General features: G+C 44.6%; 1 protein-coding gene across 2 annotated transcripts in view; it reads right to left on the bottom strand.

Moving 5' to 3' along the window:
• LOC145344932 (exocyst complex component 6B) overlaps positions 1 to 24,191 on the bottom strand; it is a 595,965-nt gene that overhangs the window by 122,596 nt on the left and 449,178 nt on the right. For both annotated transcript variants that reach the window (XM_080192414.1, XM_080192326.1), the window contains exon 18: positions 23,535 to 23,714. In XM_080192414.1, the coding sequence (XP_080048540.1) occupies positions 23,535 to 23,714 (180 nt within the window). The remainder of the gene's footprint in view (positions 1 to 23,534; positions 23,715 to 24,191) is intronic.

Below are 24,191 nucleotides of genomic sequence, written 5' to 3' on the forward strand. Positions count from 1 at the left end.
CAAGTCACCCCTTACTCTTCTAAACACCAATGGGATCAAACCCAGTCTGTCTCCCTTTCCTCACAAGGCAACCTGTTTATCCTAGGTATCAATCTCGGAATCAAAAGCAAAATACTGTGGATTCTGCAAGTTGGAAATAAAAATGGAAAATGTTGGATGAACTCATTGGTTTGATAGCAGCTGTAGAATGAGAAACAGAGTTAACATTTCACATCCATATGACTCTTCTTCAGAGCTGATTTATGTAGTAAACCTCCTCTGAATGGCCTCCAATGCATTATGTTATGAATCTCGTGTGTGGGTAAGATGCTAGTGTACTGTCCACTTTTGTGTTTGCTTCTTATTTTCAGCTCCACTTTTGGCCAGCAGCAGATATGGAAGTCTCTTGTTATAAGTACACAGTCTCTTCCTTGGAAAGTCCTCAGCTGTGTCTTGTCTTGACTGAATGTGGTGATTGTTCCTTCAAGGACAACACCACTGAATGCGAGGCATCTGGCTTGGGTGAACCAATGGAAGTGAGAGTGGAGGAATCATCCCTGGAGGAGGAGTTCACCTTAGAATCACCTTAGGAGGAGTTCACCTTAGGAGGAGTTCACCTTAGCATGCCAGAATTAGCTGCAGAAATGCTGCTGCTCTTGTACGCCTTCGTAAATAAATCCTTTGTTGTCTACGAATGAAGTTTCGGAAAGTGCATCATTACAGTGACACACGGAAACTGGCTCCCTTACTCGAGTTTTAGAGCAACTTTCAGGAGGTTTGGCCCCCAGATATGCAGTGTGTTAGCCCACTGACATGTGGACATACCCTGGTACCCATGAATCAAGTTTCCACCTACTATCAAATAGCTCCGCATCTTTGTGGGTGCCTCAGCAGAATTGAAGGCTAAAAGGAGCAAACACCTGACTGTGAGGCCAAATTCACCTCCAGCTCACTTTTCAAGTTTGCTGATGACACCACTGTAGTGGGCTGGATCTCCAACAACGACAGGACAGAGTACAGGAAAGAGATAGAGAATCTGGTGAACTGGTGCAATGCCAAAATATCTGGAGTGAAGCCAAAGGCAGACTGATGTCTCAGTGTGTCATCTTTCTGTTTACTCCTACAACCAAGTGAGTGCCAGATCCATCTCCCTGGCCCTGCACTCAATACTGGAACACCTGGATAACAAAGACACCTGTGTCCTACTCCTATTCATAGACTACAGCTCAGCCTTTAACACCATTATTCCTACAAGACTCATCCAAACTTCATGGCCTGGGGCTCGACTCCTCCCACTGCACTGGACCTAGACTTCCTAACCCACAGACCACAATCAGTAAGGATAGGCAACAACACCTTCACAATCATCCTCAACACTGGTACCCCACAAGGCTGTGTCCTCAGCCACCTACTATACTCCTTATACACCTATGACTGTGTGACCAAAATCCCCTCCAAATCGTAGTGGGTCAGATCTCAAAACAGTAACAAGACAGAGTACAGGAATGAGATAGAGAAGCTGGTGAACTGCTGAGGCAACAATAATCTCTCCCTCAATGTCAACAAAACAAAGCAGATAGTTATCGACTTCAGGAAGTGGAGGACATGCCTCCATCTACATCAATGGGGACAAAGTAGAAATGGACGACAGCTTCAACCTTTTAGGTGTCCAGATCACCAACAACAGTCCAAAAATGTGCAGGTTAGTTTGATTGGCCATGCTAAGAAATTGCCCCTTAGTGTCCAGGGATGCGTAGGTTAGAGGGATTAGTGGGTATAATATGTAGGGATATGGGGGTAGGGCCTGGGTGGGATTGTGTTCGGTGCAGACTCAATGGGCCGAAGGGCCTCTTTCTGCACTGTAGGGTTCTATGTTCTATCCTGGATCCCCCATGCTGACACTGACGTTAAGAAAGCCCATCAACACCTCTACTTTCTCAGAAGACTAAGGAAATTTGGCATATCAGCTATGATTCTCACCAACATTTACAGATGCACCATAAAAAGCATTCTTTCTGGTTGTATCACAGCTTGATTTGCTCTGCCCAAAACCACAAAAAACTGCAAAAGATCGTGAATGTAGCCCAATTGATCACGCAAACCAGCCTCCCATCCATTGACTCTGTCTATACTTCCCGCTGCCTTGGAAAAGCAACCAACATAATTAAGGACCCCATGCATCCTGGACATTTTCTCTTCCACCTTCTTCCGTTGGGAAAAAGATACAAAAGTCTGAAGTCACTTACTAACTGACTCAAGAACAGCTTCTTCCCTGCTGCCATATTTTGAATGGATCTACTCACACTAAGTTAGTCTTTCTCTACATTATCTATAACTGTAACACTACATTCTGCATTCTCCCCTTTCCTTCCCTATGTATGGTTGCTTTGTCTGTATAGCGCACAAGAAACAATACTTTTCACTGTATACTCATACATGTGACAATAATCCAACCAAATCAAAGAGTTGCATTCCTGTGCCTGTGTACACAACTGGGGAGGTTAAGACACAGAAGCAGAAAATGCTGGAAAATCTCAGCAGGTCTGACAGCATCTGTGGAGAGAGGATCAAGCCAATGTTTCGAGTCTGGATGACCCTCTGTCATTATTCTGGGTGTCCCTTCTGTGTATTTTGCCTTTATCTCAAGAAGTGGACCCTGATGTTTGGAGAGCCCAGTGTCTCCATAGGTTTTGTCTAGGCTTGCACCCTAGAGAGGACATTGCAGTTTTGCTGCACAGCATTCACAGGACACAGGAGGCAGCAGTTAGAAGTGTCAAACCAATTCAAGTGTCGTAGAGAATGGGTGCTTCTGGCTGTCTCCGACAGTGGGAGGGACCATTGTCCCTATTGGTCAGTCACTGACCAATGTGAGTCAGATTTAGAGCTCAAGAGGCTTTGCTCAACAAATAAATGGAATCTATTGCATCAGGCAAACAAGCAAAACAAACAAAAAGAAAGTTTGGAAAGCCGGAATATCAGGACACTGCGCATAGGACTGATAGGCTACTCACAGCTGCTTAAAATGAGCGCAGCTGTGTGTGATCACAGGGAACTAGACAGGCTGAACATTGACATGACTTCCTGACTGAAGACCAGGTCACTCAGAGCAGGTCACTGAAAGAGGAATATTACATCTTCTATTGGCTGGGGAAAAGGTCCAGGGAAACATGTGAGCAAGGTGCAAGTTTTCACTGTAAGGAACTCGTTACTTAATAGAACCCCATAAATGGTTCAGAACCTATTACCTCCATCTGTCTGTCAACTATAACATAATCTGTCCATCTGTCTTTCAACTAAAACAGAGCCAGTTATCCTCATAATTATCTATGCTCTAAGCTGTGCCCCATGACAGAGGCAAAAGACTAGTTCTTTAGGGAGTTTGACATTGTTAATGGCAGAATTGGAAAGTCAGAATATCTTGACCTAATGGGAGATTTCAATGCAAGGTTGGAGATAGATCATGAGGCATATATCCCCTGTCTTGGACATCATGGCCTCTGAAAGGTAAGTGAGGAAGAACGGAGATTATTTGAGCTTTGCTGCCACCCTGAGTTTTGGGTAACTAATACCATCTTTTGGAACAAGCCATGCCATACGATGAAGGCATCCAAACTCAGTGCACTGGCACCAGCTGTTCGCCTGAGATCCAAGACAAAGGTGCACCAAGTTTTCATCAGGGAGTGGCTCTGCACAGACAATGCTGCACTAACATTCCAAACATGCCTATACCTGCAGCGGCAAATGGGCAGTTTGGTTTGGTATCAGCATCAGGAAGTCAAATGTTATGGTTCAGGACGCCAACATATCCCTCATCTATCAACATTGACAAGGTGACACTGGAGATTATTGATAACTTCACATATTTTATCTCCACAATCACCGACAATCTGTCACTTGATGTTGAAATTAACATTCAAGACCCGGACAAAGTATGCTAGGCAGGAGGAAAGCTTGAGTTTCCCTCTCAATTATACCCTCGGCACATTTTGACAAATATAACCAGGTCTGGTTCTTGAAAATGCTAATTCAATCATAATACTGACATTAAAAACTGGAGGACATTTGTTGACAGCATTTTTTTTATTCGTTCATGGGATGGGGACATTGCTGGTGGGGCAATTTCCCTAACTGCCCTTGCTGTTAGTGGCTTGATAGACCATTTGACAGGGCATTTAAAAGTCTGGAGTCACATGTAGGCCAGACCAGGTAAGGTTGACAGATTTCCTTCCCTGAAGGACAGCAAGTGCACAAGTCTTTGAAGGTGGCAGTGCAAGTGGAGAGTGTGGTGAAGAAAGCCTATGGTATGTTAGCCTTTATAGGGAGGGGTATAGAATATAAGAGCTGGAGTCTAATGTTGCAGTTGTACAGAACGTTGGTTAGGCCGCATTTAGAGTACTGCGTTCAGTTCTGGTCGCCTTACTACCGGAAGGACGTGGAGACTCTGGAGAGAGTGCAGAGGAGGTTTACCAGGATGTTGCCTGGTATGGAAGGACTGGGGTATGAGGAAAGATTGAAGAAATTGGGGCTCTTTTCCCTTGAAAGACAGCGACTGAGGGGGGATCTAATAGAGGTATATAAGATTATGAAGGGTATAGATAGCGTAAACAGAGGTAAGCTATTTCCTATGATAGAGACACATAGGACAAGGGACCATGGGCTTAAGGTGAGGGGGGAGAGGTATAACACAGATATTAGAGGGAGGTTTTTCACACAGAGGGTAGTGGGGGTATGGAATGCTCTGCCAAGTAAGGTGGTGGAGGCAAACACGCTACAGTCATTTAAGAGTAACTTAGACAGGCACATGACTGGGTTGGAGATGGGTGGATATAGGAGATTGTTTTAAATAAGGGTCATTAGCATCGGGGCGTCCCTGGTAAGACAAATGGATATGGTACAACAATAATGTTTTTTTTTCTCTTTTCATTCACAGGTTTTAAGTCAGTCCGCCTTGTGTCCAATGAGGGGTCGTACTTGGGCTGCTCTTGGTTGTTCGAGATTGGCCTAGTGCTTCATGTCGTTAGTGTGTGCCTAAACTGGACCAGATACTGGGCAAGACGACAGCTCAGCGACTATCACTGATTGCTGTGCAAACGCATGGATTTGGGCCAGTGTCTGTGGGAGTTTGCGCATTCTCCCCATGCTTGCGTGGGTTTTCTCCGGGTGCTCCGGTTTCCTCCCACACCCCAAAGATGTGCTGTTAGGCTGATTGGCAGTAATAAATTGTCCCTAAATTAGTTTCCCTCAATGTGGATGGCCATAAAGCATTAGACAAGGGTCATGGGTGGAGGGGGGGACTGGTGGTGTTAAGATGGTGGCGCGGGCTCGTTGGGCCAAAGGGCCTGTTTCCCGGGCTGTTTTTGTTCTTCGTAGTGAATCAGATGGGTTTTTATAACAATCGCTAATGGTTTCATGTTCATCATTAGATTTTAATTCCAGAGTAGTTTTTGAATTCACTATCTGCCCTGGTGGGATTCAAACCTGGGTTCCGAGAGCATTGCCCTGGATTCTAGAAGAGAATCATACCTTACAGATAATACAGATAGTAGGAATAACAGATGTGTCGAGTATAGGGCTAACGGGAGGACTTTGAATAGTGTGGATGAGCAGAGGGATCTAGGTGTGTGTGTACATAGATCCCTGAAAGTTGGGAGTCAAGTAGATAAGGTTGTTAAGAAGGCATACGGTGTCTTGGCGTTTATTGGTAGGGGGATTGAATTTAGGAGTCGCAGCGTCATGTTGCAACTGTACACAACTCTGGTGCGGCCGCACTTGGAGTACTGTGTGCAGTTCTGGTCCCCACATTATAGGAAGGATGTGGAGGCTTTGGAGAGGGTGCAGAGGAGGTTTACCAGGATGTTGCCTGGTATGGAGGGGAGGTCCTATGAGGAGAGGCTGAGGGATTTGGGGTTGTTTTCGCTGGAAAGAAGGCGGCTAAGAGGGGATCTTATTGAAACATATAAGATGATTAGAGGTTTAGATAGGGTGGATAGTGATAGCCTTTTTCCTCTGATGGAGAAATCTAGCACGAGGGGACATGGCTTTAAATTAAGGGGTGGTAGTTATAGGACGGATGTCAGGGGTAGGTTCTTTACCCAGAGGGTGGTGAGGGATTGGAATGCCCTGCCTGCTGCAGTTGTAAATGCGCCTAGTTTGGGGGCGTTTAAGAGATCCGTGGATAGGTTTATGGACGAGAAGGGATTGGTTTAGGTTAGTGGGTCATTGTTTTGTAACTGGTCGGCGCAACATCGTGGGCCGAAGGGCCTGTTCTGCGCTGTAATGTTCTATGTTCTATGTTCTATATCCCAGACATCACTATCTCAATCCCTGGATATGTCCTGCCCCACCGGCAGGACAGACGCAGCAGAAGTGGCAGCGGCCCAGTGGTTAAAGGAAGTTGCTCTTAAAGACCTCAACCTCAAGCCTGGACCCCATGATGTCTCTCAGCATCGGGTCAAACATGGGCAAAGTGTATACCTGAACTTATGTCCACGCTTTGGTGTATCCTAGATGTTCAAATATCTGGGAAAAGTCTATCCATCACTTCCTAAAAAATCTGGAATTAAATGCCTACATCTCTATGATTTGCTATGACTTTAGAACTTTCAGGGATTGGCAATTAAAACGGCTTAATCAGATTTACCTTCATCCTAAGAATAAATAAAATGTCCTATAACTGAGACAGTGTTCAGCATAATTTCCACTTGGCAAATTAATTTATATTCTTTCAAGTTTGTTGAGGGGACAGAGGGAGTTAGAATCATAGAATTCTACAGCACAGAAAGAGGTCATTCAGCCCATTGAGTCTGCACCAACCACAAACCCACCCAGGCCTTATCCCCATTGATTTACCCTGACAGAAACGGGCAATTTAGCGTGGCCAATCCACCTAACCCCCATATCTTTGGACTGTGGGAGAAAAATAGGGCACTCGGAGGAAACCCACACAGACAAGGGGAGAAGATGCAAACTCCGCAAAGACAGCGACCCGAGCCAGGAATCAAACCTGGGTCCCTGGTGCTGTAAGCAGCAGTGCTAACTGCTGTGCCATTTCTTGAATGTTATAGCTACATCTAAGTAGAATTAGCTGGGAATCCTCCAAGTTGTGTCGCAACTTCCCCCGCACCACCCGATCACTCCCCTGACAATTTGCACACCCTCAGTGGATGGCATGGTGGCGTAGTGGTTAGCACTGCTGCCTCACAGCGCCAAGGATCCAGGTTCGATTCCTGGCTTGGGTCACTGTCTGTGCCGAGTCTGCACATTCTCCACATGCCTGCATGGGTTTCCTTCGGGTGTTCCGGTTTCCTCCCAAAGTCCGAAAGACGTGCTGGTTGGCTGCACTGGCCGTTCTAAATTCTCCCTCGGTTTACCCGAACAGATGCCGGAGTGTGGCGACTAGGGGATTTTCACAGTAACTTCATTGCAGCGTTAATGTAAGCCTACTTGTGACACTAATAAATAAACTTAAGCTACCGCTCCAAAGTGACAACCCAGGTGATGCAGTCATATTGTGGAGTGGATCCGTGCAACCAACGTGAGGCACATTCATTCAAGTGCTGTTGTGTGGAATTTTGGGCTGAAGCGAGAGGGAGAGACGGGGTGAAAGAGAAAGAGAGACAACAGACCGATGGAGGGAAAAAAAGAACATTAATATTGAGTGAGAGCAGGCTTAGGCTGAACCTGATGCTTTTCCTCTGAAGCAAGCTGCAAACATATAGTAACTATTGAGGCCCACACACATAGAGATGCCATTGAGTGGGGAGGGTGTCTAGCACTGGGGGAGCTCTACTGCAACAGAAATCAGTACTTTGAGAGATGGGGAGAAGTTCTCTGAAAGAAAATCCAGTTTCCTCTCTGAATATCAGTACAGGGCCAAAAACTGGTGTTCACAAATATTAATATCAATGATATGCATGTGCCCGCTAAAACTAGCACCAAAGGGAGATCTCTTGCGGAATAGATGTGCATTAATGATGACCCCTTGCTCAAGGTCCAATTCCACTGTTATTAACCATCAAAGTACCAATGCTTTGTAGCTTTTTTTTCTCTCAAAAGTAAAGTAATATGTACTCTGTTTTTCATCTCCCAACATCTGGAAATCCTCTATTCTGCGGCTTCCTAGTTCCAATTACTATTAAATAGAATTTAGAGGAATAGAACCACAAAACATTTCTTCATTTGTGGCATTCTTAAGTGGACTCACCACAACCTCCTGGCTCTCAGATTTGAACTTTGGACTGTTCTATGTCAGCTCCTCCCTGTCCTCTCCTTACGGCTGCTTCAAGTCTCCCCTAATCTCTACCAGACCTGAGTAATCCAAATCTCTCATGTCAGCATTCTGGTTGCCGTACCAGATCCAACCAAGTCTGTTACTTTTTCCTTATTTCAGTCCCTCTGGCTTGTTTTTTTGCCTTTCTCACCCCCATTGTATCTTCCCACTTTTAGGTATTTCAGATCTACACCCATTGACATACACCAAACTTCCCTCTCCCCTTCAATCATTCAGGGTTTGAATCTTCTGTCTTTTACTTGGCATTTCCAAGTCAACCCATCACAGCACTTTTCCTCCTCATCAACAAATGCCTCAGCAACCTCCTGTCCAGCTACCTCTATGTCTCACTCAACTCACCCAGCACAGAGGGTGGCATGGTGGCACAGTGATTAGCACTGCTGCCTCATAACACCAGGGTTTAATTCCTAGATTGGGTCACTGTCTGTGTGGATTTTGCACATTCTCCCTGTGTCTGTGTGGGTTTCTTCCCACAGTCCAAAGATGTGGGGGTTAGGTGGATTGGCCATGCTAAGTTGCCCCTTAATGTCAGGGGAACTAGCCAGGTTAAATGCATGGGGTTATGGGGATAGGGTGGGGTTGTGGTTGGTGCAGACTTGATCGGCTGAATGGTTTCCTTCCGCACTGTAGGAATCTATGAGCACTGCTCCTTGGCACCTTGCAAGCATATTAACAATCACAGGTCCTCACCACTTTGTCCTACTTGAATAAAGATCCTTGCAATCCTTGACCTTACTGTGGATGCATCCAGGTTTGATTGAAACCTGGTCAGAGGGTGCCAACATCTTATTCCTTATTAAATATTATTCACACAGCTATGCCCCCACCACCTTGCCTCATCGTCATCACCAACCTGCACTTGGCCATTCCCCCCAGTCCCATGGCATATTCTCCTCAGTCAAACACTTCACCTGAATTACCATTAAGATCATTGTGTACCTCCCAACAAATACCAGTGTGTTTCTTCCTGTGATATCCTCCCACTCCATGGGCCTCCATATTGAGGAACTCCTTATTTTTGTTTTTAGGAAACTCCTTAATTTCTGTCACAGTGGTCCTCCTTTGCCCTCTTTCCTTAAGATTTAATGCATCCCCGTTCTCCTGAAATCTCTCCCTCAAAACATATTGCTACCCTCTCCACCCTGCTATATCCTATAGGCATTCTATCCCCATAGCCTCATTCTCTCACAAGGCAATCTGCAAATAGTTCTTTGACTTGTCATTCACTTCACTCTCTTTCCTTCTGCCTCTGTCCTTGGGAAATATCAAGTCATTTCTAGACCAGTATGTTGCCTAGCTCTTTGCCTTCTACATCCGAATTGCTCAACAATTCCCTCGAACCCACCCTGTATGCTCCTGTCCTCAGACAATCCTTCACCATTTCACATCCTGATATGAACAATACCTTCACATTCACAATTCCAAGAAGTGCAAACTTCAGTGTAGAAGTGTCTCAGCCTCCTGCTGCCAGATATGGTGTGACTACAAGCTTTATCGGCCTTGCTTTCCATTGCCCAAATGGTCTGCTACTCTAGAATGGCGCTGGAGGGAAGGAAAAAAGCACAAGCTTCTCTTCTCTACTTCCAGCCATATCTCCTTAAACCCCATTTCCCCAGCTCTCACAGCCACACCTTATTGTGTGAAGAGCTCACAGACTACTTTGTCTCCAAGACATGATCATAGAATCTTGGAGCAGAAGAGGTGCTTTGGCCCATCAAGTCCACACTGATTATTTTTAACTGATTCTACTGCTCCCTATGCTTCCTGTCTATTAAACCAAACCTTTCTGTGTCCCAAGCCCTCCACTGCCTGTACCCTGATCTCTTTATTTTCTCCCTGTCTCTCCCTCCTTCCCACTCCAAGCATATCCAAGCCCTGTCTTTTCTCCCGCAACCCTTTCCCGCTAAACTAATTTCCCTTCCTGGTTACCCATTTTAAGCAATATGGTATTTGCCTCAGGGAGTGTTCCCTTACCCTTCAAAATTGTCATCATTAATTCCGTCTGAAAGAAAAGCCATCTTCAACCCCTCATCCTCATTAATAACTGTCCCAATTGCTTTACCAGATCTGAACCCTTCTCTTCAATGACCCTATATTTAAATCTCTCCATACAGCCTCTTCCATCATCATCTGTTACCCTGCTTTGCCTTACCACTTTTCTACACACTTCTACTCCTTAGAGTTGTTCAAAACAAATCATCTTTAGCCCCAGCATGAACTTGGCCCTTCTTTAGGCTGAACCTTACCACTAACTATCTCAACAGCTTGTTATATATCCTCTCTTTGATTTGATTTATTATTGTCACGTGTATTGGGATACAGTGAAAAGCACTGTTACTTGTGCGCTACACAGACAAAACATAACATTTATAAAGCACATAAGGGAGAAGAAAGGAGAGGGTGCAGAATGTTGTGTTAAAGACATAGCTAGGATGTCGAGAAGGATCAGCCTCTCACTTCATTCTCACTCATTTCCACATCATGGCCCACCTCTACTCCTAGTTCTATTATCCTGCCGCTGAAACCCTCATCACTCACATAATTAATTATTCTAATGTTCTGCTGTCCTGAGCCACCCATCCTCAAAGAACGAAGAACCAAGAAAAGCACAGCACAGGAACAGGCCCTTTGGCCGATCATGATGCCCTAACTGAACTAAAACAAAACTTCTGCCCTTACTCAGTCCATATCCTTCTGTTCTCTTCTTATTCATGTACTCATCCAGATGCCCCTAAAACTGAAATTGACCTAAGTTGAATCCTGGTCCCCAGTTGATTCCAATGTCCCAGATGTGGTGTCACCAAGGCCCTGTTTAATTGCAGCAAGACATCCCTGCTCCTGTACTCGACTCCTCTTGTAATGAAGGCCATCATACCATTTGCCTTCCTGACTGTGCCCTGCAGGGGCTGAGTGTATTTCAACAGATAAAAATGCCCAATATTCCTAAAGAAAATAACTACTTCTACTTTTTTTATACAGTGATCCCTGAAATCCAGATGTCCCCAGAACCAGCACAGACTTGCCGAAGAGTTTATATTCCTGTGGCCCAAAATACGGTTGGATTTTACCACATGTTTCAGTGGCTCTCATCATCATTTTCGTACCTGCTTCAATATAGGTGTATCCCACACTCATTTTTATTATGCTGGGTGTTTAACTTTCGTTGTGCCTGTCATTCTGGGGATTTAGGTGTTACTATCCTATCTTCACTCGCTATCTGTACTATCTGCTTGTGTTGAGGAGCTGATGATACAACTGAGTGTCTCCTGGTCTAAACCACTCCATGAGGTAGTCAAGAGGCAATCACATTGCTGTGGATGAGAAGTACATGTTAATCCAGATGAGGTACAGACAACAGATTTCCTTCCCTGAAAACAAGTTTTTCTTTTGCAATGACAAACTGACAAGCTTCACAGTCAATTTTACTGATACTGGTTTTTAATTTCTAGATTCATTTCTCAAATAAATTTAAATTATAAATCACCAACATAGGAATGTAAATTATTAGCTGTTACTTCAGGCCTCTGGGTTGCACCAGCTTAAAATGAAACCCGGAAGAGTAGCTGTACTAATGGTTTCAAAGAGCGAAAGGCATTGCATGCACGCTACTGTGGATGCGCTTTGCAGGGAGGTTCAGTGCACAAGCTGTGCTTAGTTACTGAATCTCAGTCTGGGGGTGGAAGGAGTAATCAGCCACGATTCCAACTCCTGATTTAAGTGGCATCAATGGTTTGGACTCAGCCTGAAATGTGCACAGACCAAGAACACATACTGTTCAGTCTCACACAAGATACCAGAGGGCAACTAATACCCAGCACTCAGCACCATCAGAATCAAGGGCCGATATCATGGTCCTCCTATTTTCTGGAGGATGCACGCCGGGACTTTTGGGTGGGGGTGGGCTGCAGCGGAGGTAAAGTTTTGGTGAGGCACGGGATGTGTGGGGCATTGTTCTTAACCATTTCGCCACCAATCAGACTTCAGGAAATTGAGCGTGGAGTTGTTTAATTTTATTTATATTTCCGAACTTTTAAACTCTTCAATTCCTGGATCAGGAATAACACAGGAGAAGCTGGGCTGTAATCAGAGAGTGTCCTCATTGCTAACAGTAGCACAGTTGTTTGAAAAGTTGCAAATATGTTAACAATTACTGGGTGGCGGGGGTGGTGGGGGGGAGAGCGAGGGTCTGAAAGTCTGTACCGTTAATTATGGAGCCCGGTTATCAAAGGACTCGTTAACAAAGGCACCAATAAAATTACTGTTAAAATAAACCTACATTAATCTCAGCATACAGTAGGACACGCAATCAGAACAGGCTCCCTCGCTTCAGCCAATGAACTGTCACTCCACTAAAAACTTTCCACCCATGGTCCCTGATCAGTTTCAGATTTAAATGTCAAGTGAGGGGGTGGGGAGGGAGGGAAAGTAAAGTGGATGCCCATTCTGAATATCCAAATGAGAGCAGACATAAACTCCAACTCAGCTGTTAGAACGTTGTGGATTCCAGCCACCTCCAGAGGCCTCAGCATAAAATCCTCCCGTGCAGGGCTGAAGGAGTGCTGCACTGTTGGGGGGGTGCTATTATTTGAATAAGGTGGTAAATTGAATGCTGTCTGCCCTCTCAGCTGGACATTAGCGATCTCATGGCGCTACTTTGAAAAGGACAAGGGATCCTCCTGCGTGGAAATCACTAAACAAAGAACAGAATATCTGGAACCAAAAGAGAAAATGCTGGAAAATCTCAGCAGGTCTGGCAACATAGAATAGAATCCCTACAGTATAGAAGGAGGCCAATCGGCCCATTGAGTGTGTACCAACCACAATCCTACCCAGGCCCTACCCCCCATATCCCTACATATTTACCCACTAATCCCTCTAACCTACGCATCTCAGGACACTAAAGGGCAATTTTATCATGGCCAATCAACCTAACCCACACATTTTTGGACTATGGGAGGAAACCACAGCAGACACGAGGAGAATGTGCAAACTCCACACAGACAGTGACGCAAGCTGGGAATCGAACCCAGATTCCTGGAACTGTGAAGCAGCAGCGCTAACCACTGTGCTACCATGCCGCCCAAAACATCTGTAAGGAGAAAAAGGAGCTGTTGTTTCGAGTCCAGATGACTTTTTCTCAAAGCTCACCCTGTAACCCAGCTTTGTCAAAAGGTCATCTGGACTCGAAACGTCAGCTCTTTTCTCTCCTTACAGATGCTGCCAGACCTGCTGAGATTTTCCAGCATTTTCTCTTTTGGTTTTAGATTCCAGCATCTGCAGTTATTCACTTTTTGTTTTTAACAGAATATCTTGCCGTGGTACGATGTAATTTGTGGGAGCTTGCTATGGGCAAATTTACTTTTTTGTACGCTACAAAAGTGAGTAGCCTAATAGCTGTAAAGCTTTTTGGAATATCCTGAGGTTGCAGAAAGCATTACATATATCTAAGTTCTTTCTTTCTGTTCTTCCTTTCAGTAAAAACCAAGAACCCAAGTGTCTTGCTGCACAATCCTGGAATCATTTCACTCCAATGAGTTGCAGCAACTGAATTAAGAATGTAAGACTGAACTATATAAGAAACAGGAGGTGACAGCCTCACAGCCTTTGGAACCTGTTCCATCACTCAAGATCACGGGTGAACATCCACATCAACGTCACATTTCAGCCCGATCCCCAAATCCATTGACTTGCCGAGATTCCACGAGTCGATCACAGGTTTGTTACAGCGCAGGAAGCTGCCATTTGGTCCATCATGTCTGCATCGGCTCTCTGAATGAGCAATTCACATAGTGCCATTCCCCTGCTTTCACCCTGTAACCCTACACATTCTTTTTTAAGTAACAGTCTAATTCCCTTTTGAACGCGGAGTTGAACCACACACTCTCAGGCAGAGCATTCCAGCGCCTAACCACGCACTATGTGAAAGTCTTTCCTCATGTTACTATTGCTTCTTCTGCCAGTTACTTCAATATCTGTATCATCTCCTTCTCAATCTTTTCACGAGTGTGAACACTTTCTCCCTCTGTCCAGGTCCCTCATAATTTTAAATACTACTACGAAATCGCATCTCAGACCTCTCTTCTCCCAGGAAAATAATATGAACTTTTCCAATCTATCTTCATAACTGAAGATGCTCATCCCTGGAAGAATCCGCATCAATCTTCTTTGGGGCATAACTATAAGATTCATGGTGGGAGATATTGGAGGGATGTCCGAGGTAGATTCTTTACTCAGAGAGTGCTTGGGGTGTGGAATACACTGCCTGCTGTGATAGTTCGATGTTTCTATGTTTCTTTACACTCTCTCCAATGCCTTCTCATTTTTCCTAAAATGCGAGACTCAGAATTGGACACAATGGGCAGAATTTTCCCATCCCAGCTGCCGCAGGATTCACAGTGAGTGGAATACGGACCAGGCAAAGGTTCATTGACCTCAGGTGCAATGTTCCAGTCTTGGGATGGGCACGGACAGGAAAATCCCACCTAATACTCCAGTGGAGGCCAAACAAGTGTCTTCCACTAGTTCAACACAATCTCCTTGCTCTTGTACTCTACAACCCTCTTAATGAAGTCCAGAGTATTGTATGCTTTATTAACCATGCTCTCAACTCTACTTTCAACTCCAATTACTCATACACATACAGACCCAGGTCCCTCTGCTCCTGCATCTCTTCTGGAGTGGTATGCTTTAGCTGATATTGTCTTTTCATGACCTTCCTACACAAATGAATCATTTTGCATTTCTCCACATTTAACTTCAGTTGCCACTTTCCCATTCATTCCATTAATTTGTTAATGTCCTTGTAGGATACTAACCTCCTCACAGATAACAATGACTCCAAGTTTCATACCATCCACAAATTCTGAAATTGTGCCTTGCACAACAAGATCTAGGTCAAATCGAGATCAGCAAGAGTCCCAAAACTGACCCTCCACGGCAAACCGTCCTCCAGCCCAAAAGCATCCATTAAACACTATCCTGTTTCCTGTTATTCAGCCAATTTTATATCCATGTTGTTAATGTCCATTTTATTCCATGAGCTATAACTTTGCTCGCAAGTCTGTTGTTCAGCACTGTATCAAATCCCTTTTGGAAGTCCATGTACACCACACTAACAGCAATGTTCTCATGAACCCTTCGTAAATTCATCACTTTGAACAACATTTGCAATTTTCCAGTCCTCTGGCACCATTCCTGAGTCCAAGGAAAACTGGAAAATTACACCAATGCCTCCAGAATTTCCACTCTCATGGCCCTCAGTGTTCCTTAAACCATCTTAACCTGCCCTGGTGCTTTATCAACTTTAACTGTAGACAGCCTATTTAATACCGTTTCCTTATCAATTTTAAATTCTTCCATTTATTAATTGGTTCCTCTTTCACAGTAGCATCTTCTTCCTTGTGATGACAGATGCAAAGTATTCTCAGTTATTCACTCTTGAATCCTTCCAGTCACTCATAGTGCTATTAGAGAGATTTTGACCCAGTAACAGAGAGGGAAATGGGACATAGCTCCAAGTCAGGGTGGTGTGAAGTGAAGCATGCAGGCGGTGGTGTTCCCATGCTGCTCTTGTCCTTCTAGGTGGTAGATGTTGTGGTTTGGAAGGTGCTGTTATAGGAACCTTGCTGAGTTGCTGCAGAACATTGAACATTGCCAGCTCTGACCTTACAATGGAAGGAAGGTCACTGACAAAGCAGCCGAAGATGGTTGGGCCTAGGACACTAACCTGAAGAACTTCTATAATGATGTCCTGGGGTTGAGATATTTGACTTCCTTCCCTGAAAGACATTTGTGAACCAGCTAGGGTTTTTATCTTGCAGTTGCACTGTCATCATTATAGAAAATTCTAGCTTTATTTAGGTTAATTGAATTTCATTTGTTGCCTCAGACTGTGATGGTGGCAGATTCAATTGCGGCTTTTAAACGAGAATTCAATAATTATCTGATGAGAGAAAAAATTTCACAGCTCCAAGGAAAAGGTGAGGAGGGAAGCTTATTGGATTACTTAGGAAGGGAGCTGGTATGGACAGGAAGTTTGAAAGGCCTTGTTTTGTGCTGTAACCGTTTGATGAAACTCCCCAGCTGCTTTGGGGGATTTGAACTCCTGTCTCTGAATCATTAATTGGGATAATCCAACAGCGGAACCACTTTGCTATCCCCACCCACTCATTTATTGCTCAATTTTACACAGAGAATTGAACAACATTCCCACCCCTCCCAACTCCATGACATTTACCTTCCTCTCCTATTCTTTATCTCATGGCCTTAATTGGGCTCCTTGTACTTCAGAAATCTGTCTCCAAGCTGTGCTCCACGTCACCAGCATTCCAACACGGAAGTTAAAGCTGGAGAGGATCGCACACGACTTGGTGTGAAAGTGAAGGGGAAGATGTTCTTACGGCACTGAGCAATTTATTTTAGGTGAGAAACAGAGCCGATGAAGTTACAAATTACCTTATAAAGTTGAACAAAATTGACAAAAAGCTGCTGCAAGCTCGAAATGAGAGCACTCAGTCAACCTCTAGCTGCACATGTGTTACGCACGACTCTGCACAGGTATGCAACATGCACACACAGGTATGTAACACACATTAGCAGTCAGGTCACAGTTGTCAAACAAAACGGAAATGTCAGTTCCAATTTTTATGAAATCTTGAAATGCCTTCCAATGCTTCTTTTGGAAGCGCTGAAGGGTGAATCGCAACATCTGTCTGGGTAATTTTCTGCTCCTGCAATGCCAAACATAATAAAGTTCTACAGAATTACAGCACTCGGCTGAAAGGCTGTGCTTGTCTTAATCACAGTGCTCCCTGGATAAACAAACATATTGTTTCAAAGTGTAGGGAGGGGAATGAAGGCACTTGTCTTCAGTAAATGGCACACTTGTCAAACCTTTGGACAACTGGCAAACAGTCAAGAAAGATGAGGGTTAAAGCAAACTGCTCCTTTGTACAAAGACATGTCGTCTGTGTCTGAGATTGTTTTGAAGAAAGTTGTGTGTTGGCTGCATCAGTTTGTGTCTTCTCACTCTCTCCACCCTGTCCTGTTCCTGAAACAGTTCCTCAGTACATTGACAGCATTGCTGAGGTAGCACCAGTAAAGACAGGTGTAACTTTTTGGTCCACACAGCCTTTGGAATCCACTGCACTAGCTAACTTTCTAGAATGACTGGTGTCTAAATGAGACATCTTGCAGTATATCCGAAGAGTTGACAATCTAAAACAATGTCCTCCATGGAGGAGTTTAACTGGATTGCTGCTAGGGAGGTAAAAGGCAGGCTGTTTGGTGATCCCTCCTGCACCACTTTGCACCAGAAGTGATCCAGAAATTACTATCTTCTGAGTCACTTTTTTAAATCTACTTCCTAGCTGTCTAAATTCTACTTGCAGGACCTCATTCCCTTTTTCTACCTATATCTTTGGTACCAACCCACTTCTCCTTCTCTCCTTCGGTGAGGTTGTGGGTTTATGAGATGTTGTCAAAGGAGTTTTGGTGAGTTCCTGCAGTGCATCTTGTAGGTGACACACACTGCTAGCACTGCATGTAGATGGTGTAGGGAGTGAATGTTGAAGGTAGTGGATGAAGTGTCAATCATGTAGCCTGCATTGTCTTGAATTGTATTGAATATTGTTGGAACTACACTCATCCAGGCAAATTCTATAACAGTCGTGACTTGTGCCTTGTATTGTGGCTTTGAGGAGTCAGAAGATGAGTTACTCACTACAGAAGTCTCAGTCTCTAACGTGCTCATCTTGCAACTACCACACTTGTCTGGTTGGTCCAGTTGATTTTCTGGTCAGAATGGTAACCCATTAGATCCCACTCTCTTGCTAAGTTAGTTTAGACCCTCCACAACAGCACTCATAAACCTCCCCTCGCTAAATATTTTTAAGAAGCGGGTTGATGGGTTCTTGATAAGAGAGGGGATTAAGGGTTATGGGGAGAGGGCGGGAAAGTGGAACTGAGCCACAACAGATCAGCCATGATCTTATTGAATGGCGGGGCAGGCTCGAAGGGCTAGATGGCCTACTCCTGCTCCTATTTCTTATGTTCTTATGACACTGGTTCCATTTCAGTTCCAATGCAACTCATCCATCTTATACAGGTCCCACTGTCCCCAAACATGGTCCCAATGACCCAGAAATCTAAAGTGATCTCTCCTGCACCACACTGCATCGGAAGTAATCCAGAAATTACTATCTTCCGAGCTCTGTTTTTTAATCTACTTCCTAGCTCCCTAAATTCTGCTTACAGGACCTCATCCCTTTACCTACCCATATCTCTGGTACCAATATGTACCATGGTCTCTGTCTGTTTGCTCTCCCCCTTCAGAATGCCCTGCAGCTGTTCAGTGGCACCAGGGAGGCAACATACCATCCTGGAGTCTCTTCTGTAGCCATAGAAACTTGTCTGTTCTCCTTACAATTGAATCCCCTACCACTGTAACTCTGGGTTATTAATGAAATCCCTCAAGGGGAGCCCAGACCACTGAACCATCTCCCTTCAAATTTCATGCCTTTGAAAATCCACAGCTGTTAAATAAATTAGAGTAATGACCAGAAGGTTCAAAAAGCAGGAACTAGGGTCAGCTTGGATCAGTGAATCGGTCTGCCTCTGAATGGGGTGTGAACTCATAATCCGAGTGCAGAGAAAGCGCTGCACTGTTGGAAATGACTCACTGGATCCACTAAGTTTGCCGACCATCGCAACAGGTCCACAGCAGACGCCATCTTCCTGGCCCTGCACTCAACCCTGGAACACCTAGATAACAAAGGCATCTATGTCAGACTCCTATTTATCTACAACAACTCAGCTTCAACAGCATTTTTCCTACAAAACTCACCTCCAAACTCCATGCCCCGGGACTCTGTTCCTCTCTCTGCGACTGGATCTTGAACTTCCTAACTCACAGACCACAATCAGTAAGGATAGGCAACAACATCATCCTCAACACCGGTGCCCCACAAGGCTGTGCCCTCAGCCCGTCACTATATTCCTTATACACCTATGACTGTGTGGCCAAATTCCCCTCCAACTTGGTTTTCAAGTTTGCTGATGACATCACCATAGTGGGTCAGATCTCAATAATGATGAGACAGAGTACAGGAATGAGATGGAGAATCTGATGAACTGGTGCAGCAACAATAATCTCTCCCTCAATGTCAACAAAACAAAGGAGATTGTCATTGACTTCAGGAACTGTAGTGGAGGGCATGCCCATGTCTCCATCAATGGGGACAAAACAGAAATGGTTGAGACCTTCAAGTTTTTAGGTATCCAGATCACCAACCACCTGTCCTGGTCCTTCCACGCAAATACCATACTCAAGAAAGCCCACCAATGCCTCTAGTTTTTCAGAAGACTAAGGAAATTTGGCATGTCCGCTACAACTCTCACCAACGTTTACAGATGCACTACAGAAAACATCCTTTCTGGTTGTATCATAGCTTGGTATGGCTCCTGTTCTGTCTAAGACTACAAGAAACGACAAACGATCGTGAATGAAGCCCAGTCCATCACTCAAATCAGCCTCCCACTCATTGACACTGTCTACACTTCCCGCTGCCTCAGAAAAGCAGCCAGCACAAGTAAGGACCCCACGTACCCCAGACATTCTCTATCTTCTTCTGGCGGGAAAAAGATAGAAAAGTCTGAGGTCACGGAGCAACTGTTTCAACTCCTTCCCTTTTGCTGTCAGACTTTTGAATGGACCTATCTTGCATAAAGTTGATCTTTCTCAGCATCCTAGCTATGACTGTAACAATACACTCTGCAGTCTCCTTCCTTCTCTATGTACAGTATGCTTTGTCTGTATAGCTCGCAAGAAACAATACTTTTCACTGTATACTAACACATGTGACAATAATAAATCAAATCAAATTTTCAAGCAAAATATAGTACCAGGGCCTAAGAATGTGCTCCTGGCCAACATTCCTCTATCAACAGCACCAAAAATACACCAAGCACTCAATATGGGGTTGCAGTGTGTAGAAAATACTCCAATTTTTTTTGGATGCAGGTCATTCAGGGATACAAGAAGACAATAATTATAAACAGCAGAAGGCTATTCAGCCCCTCTACCTTACTCTGCAATTTGATAAAATTATGGCTGATCTGCTTGTGGCCTCAAGCCCAATGTCCTGTCAGTCCCTCATAACCCTCGAGTCCCTTGTTTATCAAACGTTTTTGTACTGAGCCTTGAATATACTCAATGACCCAGCCTCAACTGCTCTCTTGGGAAGAAAATTCCGAAGACTAACGACTCTCTGAAAGAAAACATTTCTCATCTCGGTCTTAAAGGAGAGACGCCCAACTTTTAAACTGTGTCCAATAGTTTTCAATTCCCCCCACAAGGGAAAACCTCCTCTCAGCACCCACCCTGTCAAGTCATCTCAAGATCCCGTGTTTTCAAAAAAATAACCTTCTAAATGCAATGGGTATAGGTCCAAGTTGCTCAATCTTTCCTCATACGGTGACATCTTGAATTCTTGTTGGATGTTTGTGAGATTCTTTGGCTACCTACCGCGCACGCCACATTCACTGCAGCAAATTTGGCGGCTAGCCAAATCCCCGCTCACTGCGACGGGATGGGGAAATCCCACTAGCTTGAACGGTGGTGAGATTCCGGCCTCCATGCGGGCTTAATTCAGTTATTAGCATTCTCATCCTGCTCTGCAGAGTTCAAGACTCACTACAAACACGAGCAGATAGCTATCTGAACAAACAGTGGCCAGTCCACTCATTTGTTACTTGTGGTTTTATGTGGTGTGCCAACCTGCAACCACAAAGCAGCCGTGACTGTCAGAAAGAATTAATGAATAGTGACGTGCTTGCTTTGGAACAACCTGTGAAAGGTACAATCTGAATGCAACCTTGGTTTTTCTTTTAACAGAGCAGTTCTTCAGTGAATTTGGAACTCTCTGAAGCGTAAACAATATCTAAAAAAAAAACTGTTCTAATTTAAATAAATATTCATTACTTCCATTTAAATGTTTCCAGTGTATATTTATCAGCTAAACAACAGAGCTCAAAGCACGATGCTATCCTTGGCCCTACTCTTTCCCAGTATAGCCACTGCAGTAGACGATGACCTGTTCTGTAACCCTCTCACTCCTTGTCCGATCGAGGCAGTTATCTACTGGATAAAAGCAAATTACCACAGATGCTGGAATCTGAGACTAAAAGAGAAAGTACTGGAAAATCTCAGCATCTGTAAGAAGAGAGAAGAGCTGACGTTTCGAATCCAGATAACCCTTTGTCAGAGCCAAAAGGAATAGAAAATGGGAGATATTTATACTGCAGTGGAGGGAATGAAAGCTGTGTCATAGCCACAAAAATGAGGGGAAAGGCTGCTAATGGCAGTCCACAGAGAGGAGGCAGTTACCTAACTGTTTTAGGAAATTCAAGTTTGAGGGCTGGGAAACACTTTGATAAACCACCCAGAGTTTGATAATTGTCACTCAAAGACCTCAAGGGTGACCTCAATTGGAAATTCAAAGGTCAAGTTTTGAAGCAAGGGAACAGCTGTTTTGAGGTTTAATTAAAAGCAGTCTTTTGCTTCCAACTTTTGCCAATAAGGAACGAGTTGAAACTCCTCCCAAACTCATTGCAACAGCAACCTGACAATGACCAGAAGGTTCCAATGGCTGCAATCGGAAGACAGGTTGTGGGTACACAGGGTTTGTAACTTCAGCATCTCGATGATCTGCCAACAGATCGCACTATGAGAATGACCCAGGAAATAATTTGCCATTTTCTGTGGCGATGAAGTGGTGACTGTTGGCAATGATGGGGCAGTAGTCTTTATCAGTAGTCGACTCTTATGCTCCATTTGTTTTAGCCTGACACAAATGCTCAAGAAGTGATGCTCAAGATGGAATTCTATCTCAACTATCGTACAATGTTTGCTGAGCAGCTTAAATCCCCATGACAGAGTTTGTGTTGTCAATCCATCCAGTGAGACATTCAAAAATAAAAGTATAACCTGCTTTCAGTGACACTGGTTGAGGAATAAGTGATGGCCAGGAAGCCATCAATAACGGCCACCCTTTGCCATGGGATCTTTTACATCCTCCTTAAAGGACAGTCACGACATCAGGTTAATGTTTCACCTACCCCATCCTATCCCCGTCACCTGGTGCATTGATCATGGCCAATCCACCTAACCTGCACACCTTTGGACTGTGGGAAGAAACCGGAGCACCTGGAGGACACCCATGCAGACAAGGGGAGAACGTGCAAACTTCACCCAGATGGTTACCCGAGGCCGGAACTGAAGCTGGATCCCTGGCAGCAGTGCTAAGTACTGTAATGCCCTGACGCCAATGATGTAAAGAGAATTGGGGATAGTGTGGGGAAGAATGCACCGAAGTGAATGATCAGCCATGATTGTGTTGAACAGTGGAGGGGGATCAGTGGGCTAAATGACTGACTCCTGCTCCAATGTCCCTCTGCTCCGGAATGGGATCTCTGCAAGGCAGACCTGAGACCAATTCTGAAGCTTGAGCAGCAGGTGGCATCACTGATGCGACCCTGAGGTTGTGAGCTTTTAGCGTTTATAAATGTGGTCTCCCTGCAGCTTAAGACTGTGCAGGGAGACAGGGAATGGGTGTTCACCAGTCAAGAAGAAACAGGCAGGTGGCACAGGAGTCTCTCGAATACATTTTTCATTCTTCAACCAGTGTTGAGTTCTGAATACTGATGAGAGTGGTGGCTGGAGCCAAGTCCATGGCACCATGGCTCAGCTGTATGATTGGGTTTGGGGGGCGGTGGGTGCAGGGGACACAGAGGAGACTAGAAAGGCAATAATTTGAGGAAGGTGGCTAGCTAAGTGAAAGAGAAAGCTGAGAGAGAGCTGAACTTTCAGAAATACCGTTTTTTGGTTGATACATCAAACTCATTTATCATACTGGGTGGAAGTAAAAGATGTCTTGACACTATCTCCCAGGGCCCTGGGCAATACTTATTCCCCAATCAAAACCGATATTCTGCCTGTACATTGGCTACCACATTTCTTACATTACTACAGTGACGATGATTCAGAAAAACTAAATTAGCCAGATATAAGGGCACTAGGTGAGGACAGAACTCCACTCAGCCATCCACAATTCACCCGCCATTTAGGTACAAGAGACCTGGTAGTTTCTGCAGAATTGCCTCTGGAGTAATGACCAGCATTTCCGAGAAAGAAGATCGACAGGTAGGGACATTTTTCTTCCTCGAAGAAGAAATGGGTGCATTGCAGGTTTTAAATGGTTGTACTCACCGGTAAATGCGTGAACACAGCAAACGTACTGCGTAGGAAAGCAATGAGGTCGACTAAGTAATCACTGGCATGGCCATTGGGTTCTGCTCTCATCCAGTCATAGTCCGCCAGCTGCAGGAACTGGTCAATCTTCTGGTTTAGCTTTGTGTAGATCTCCTCCTCTGCAGCATGCCGACAGTCCTGTGCAAATATAAATACCCCAAACATTCTCGTCAAACACTGCCGGCTGGTGGCTTATGTTTCACATGGACACAGCAAACTAGTCAATGTCAAAACAGAAATCACAACCACAGAAATATCTCCAGTAGCTTTGAGAACCTTGCAGTGCAGAAAGCAGACATTCAGCCCCTTGTGCTCGTGCTGGGTCTGACAAGAGCTTTCCAATTGGTTCCACTGTCCTGCTTCTCTTCCCCAGGGTCCTGCAAAGTTCTCCATCTCAAATATTTACCCAATTGGCTTTTCAAAGTTGCTGCTGAATCCGCTTCCACCAGTCTTTCATGCTGCGCATTCCAGATACCAACAGCTCATTGACTGAAAAAAAATCTCATTTTCCCACCACACCCCCCGACTCTCCCCCGCCATCCACTACCCACCATCATTCTTTTGTCAAATCTGTGTCATCTGCTTCATAATGGCAATGGAACAGTTTCCCTTTAC

Source organism: Carcharhinus amblyrhynchos, chromosome 1, assembly GCF_965287045.1.
Source record: "Carcharhinus amblyrhynchos chromosome 1, sCarAmb.v2.hapA, whole genome shotgun sequence".
Classification (NCBI taxonomy): domain Eukaryota; kingdom Metazoa; phylum Chordata; class Chondrichthyes; order Carcharhiniformes; family Carcharhinidae; genus Carcharhinus; species Carcharhinus amblyrhynchos.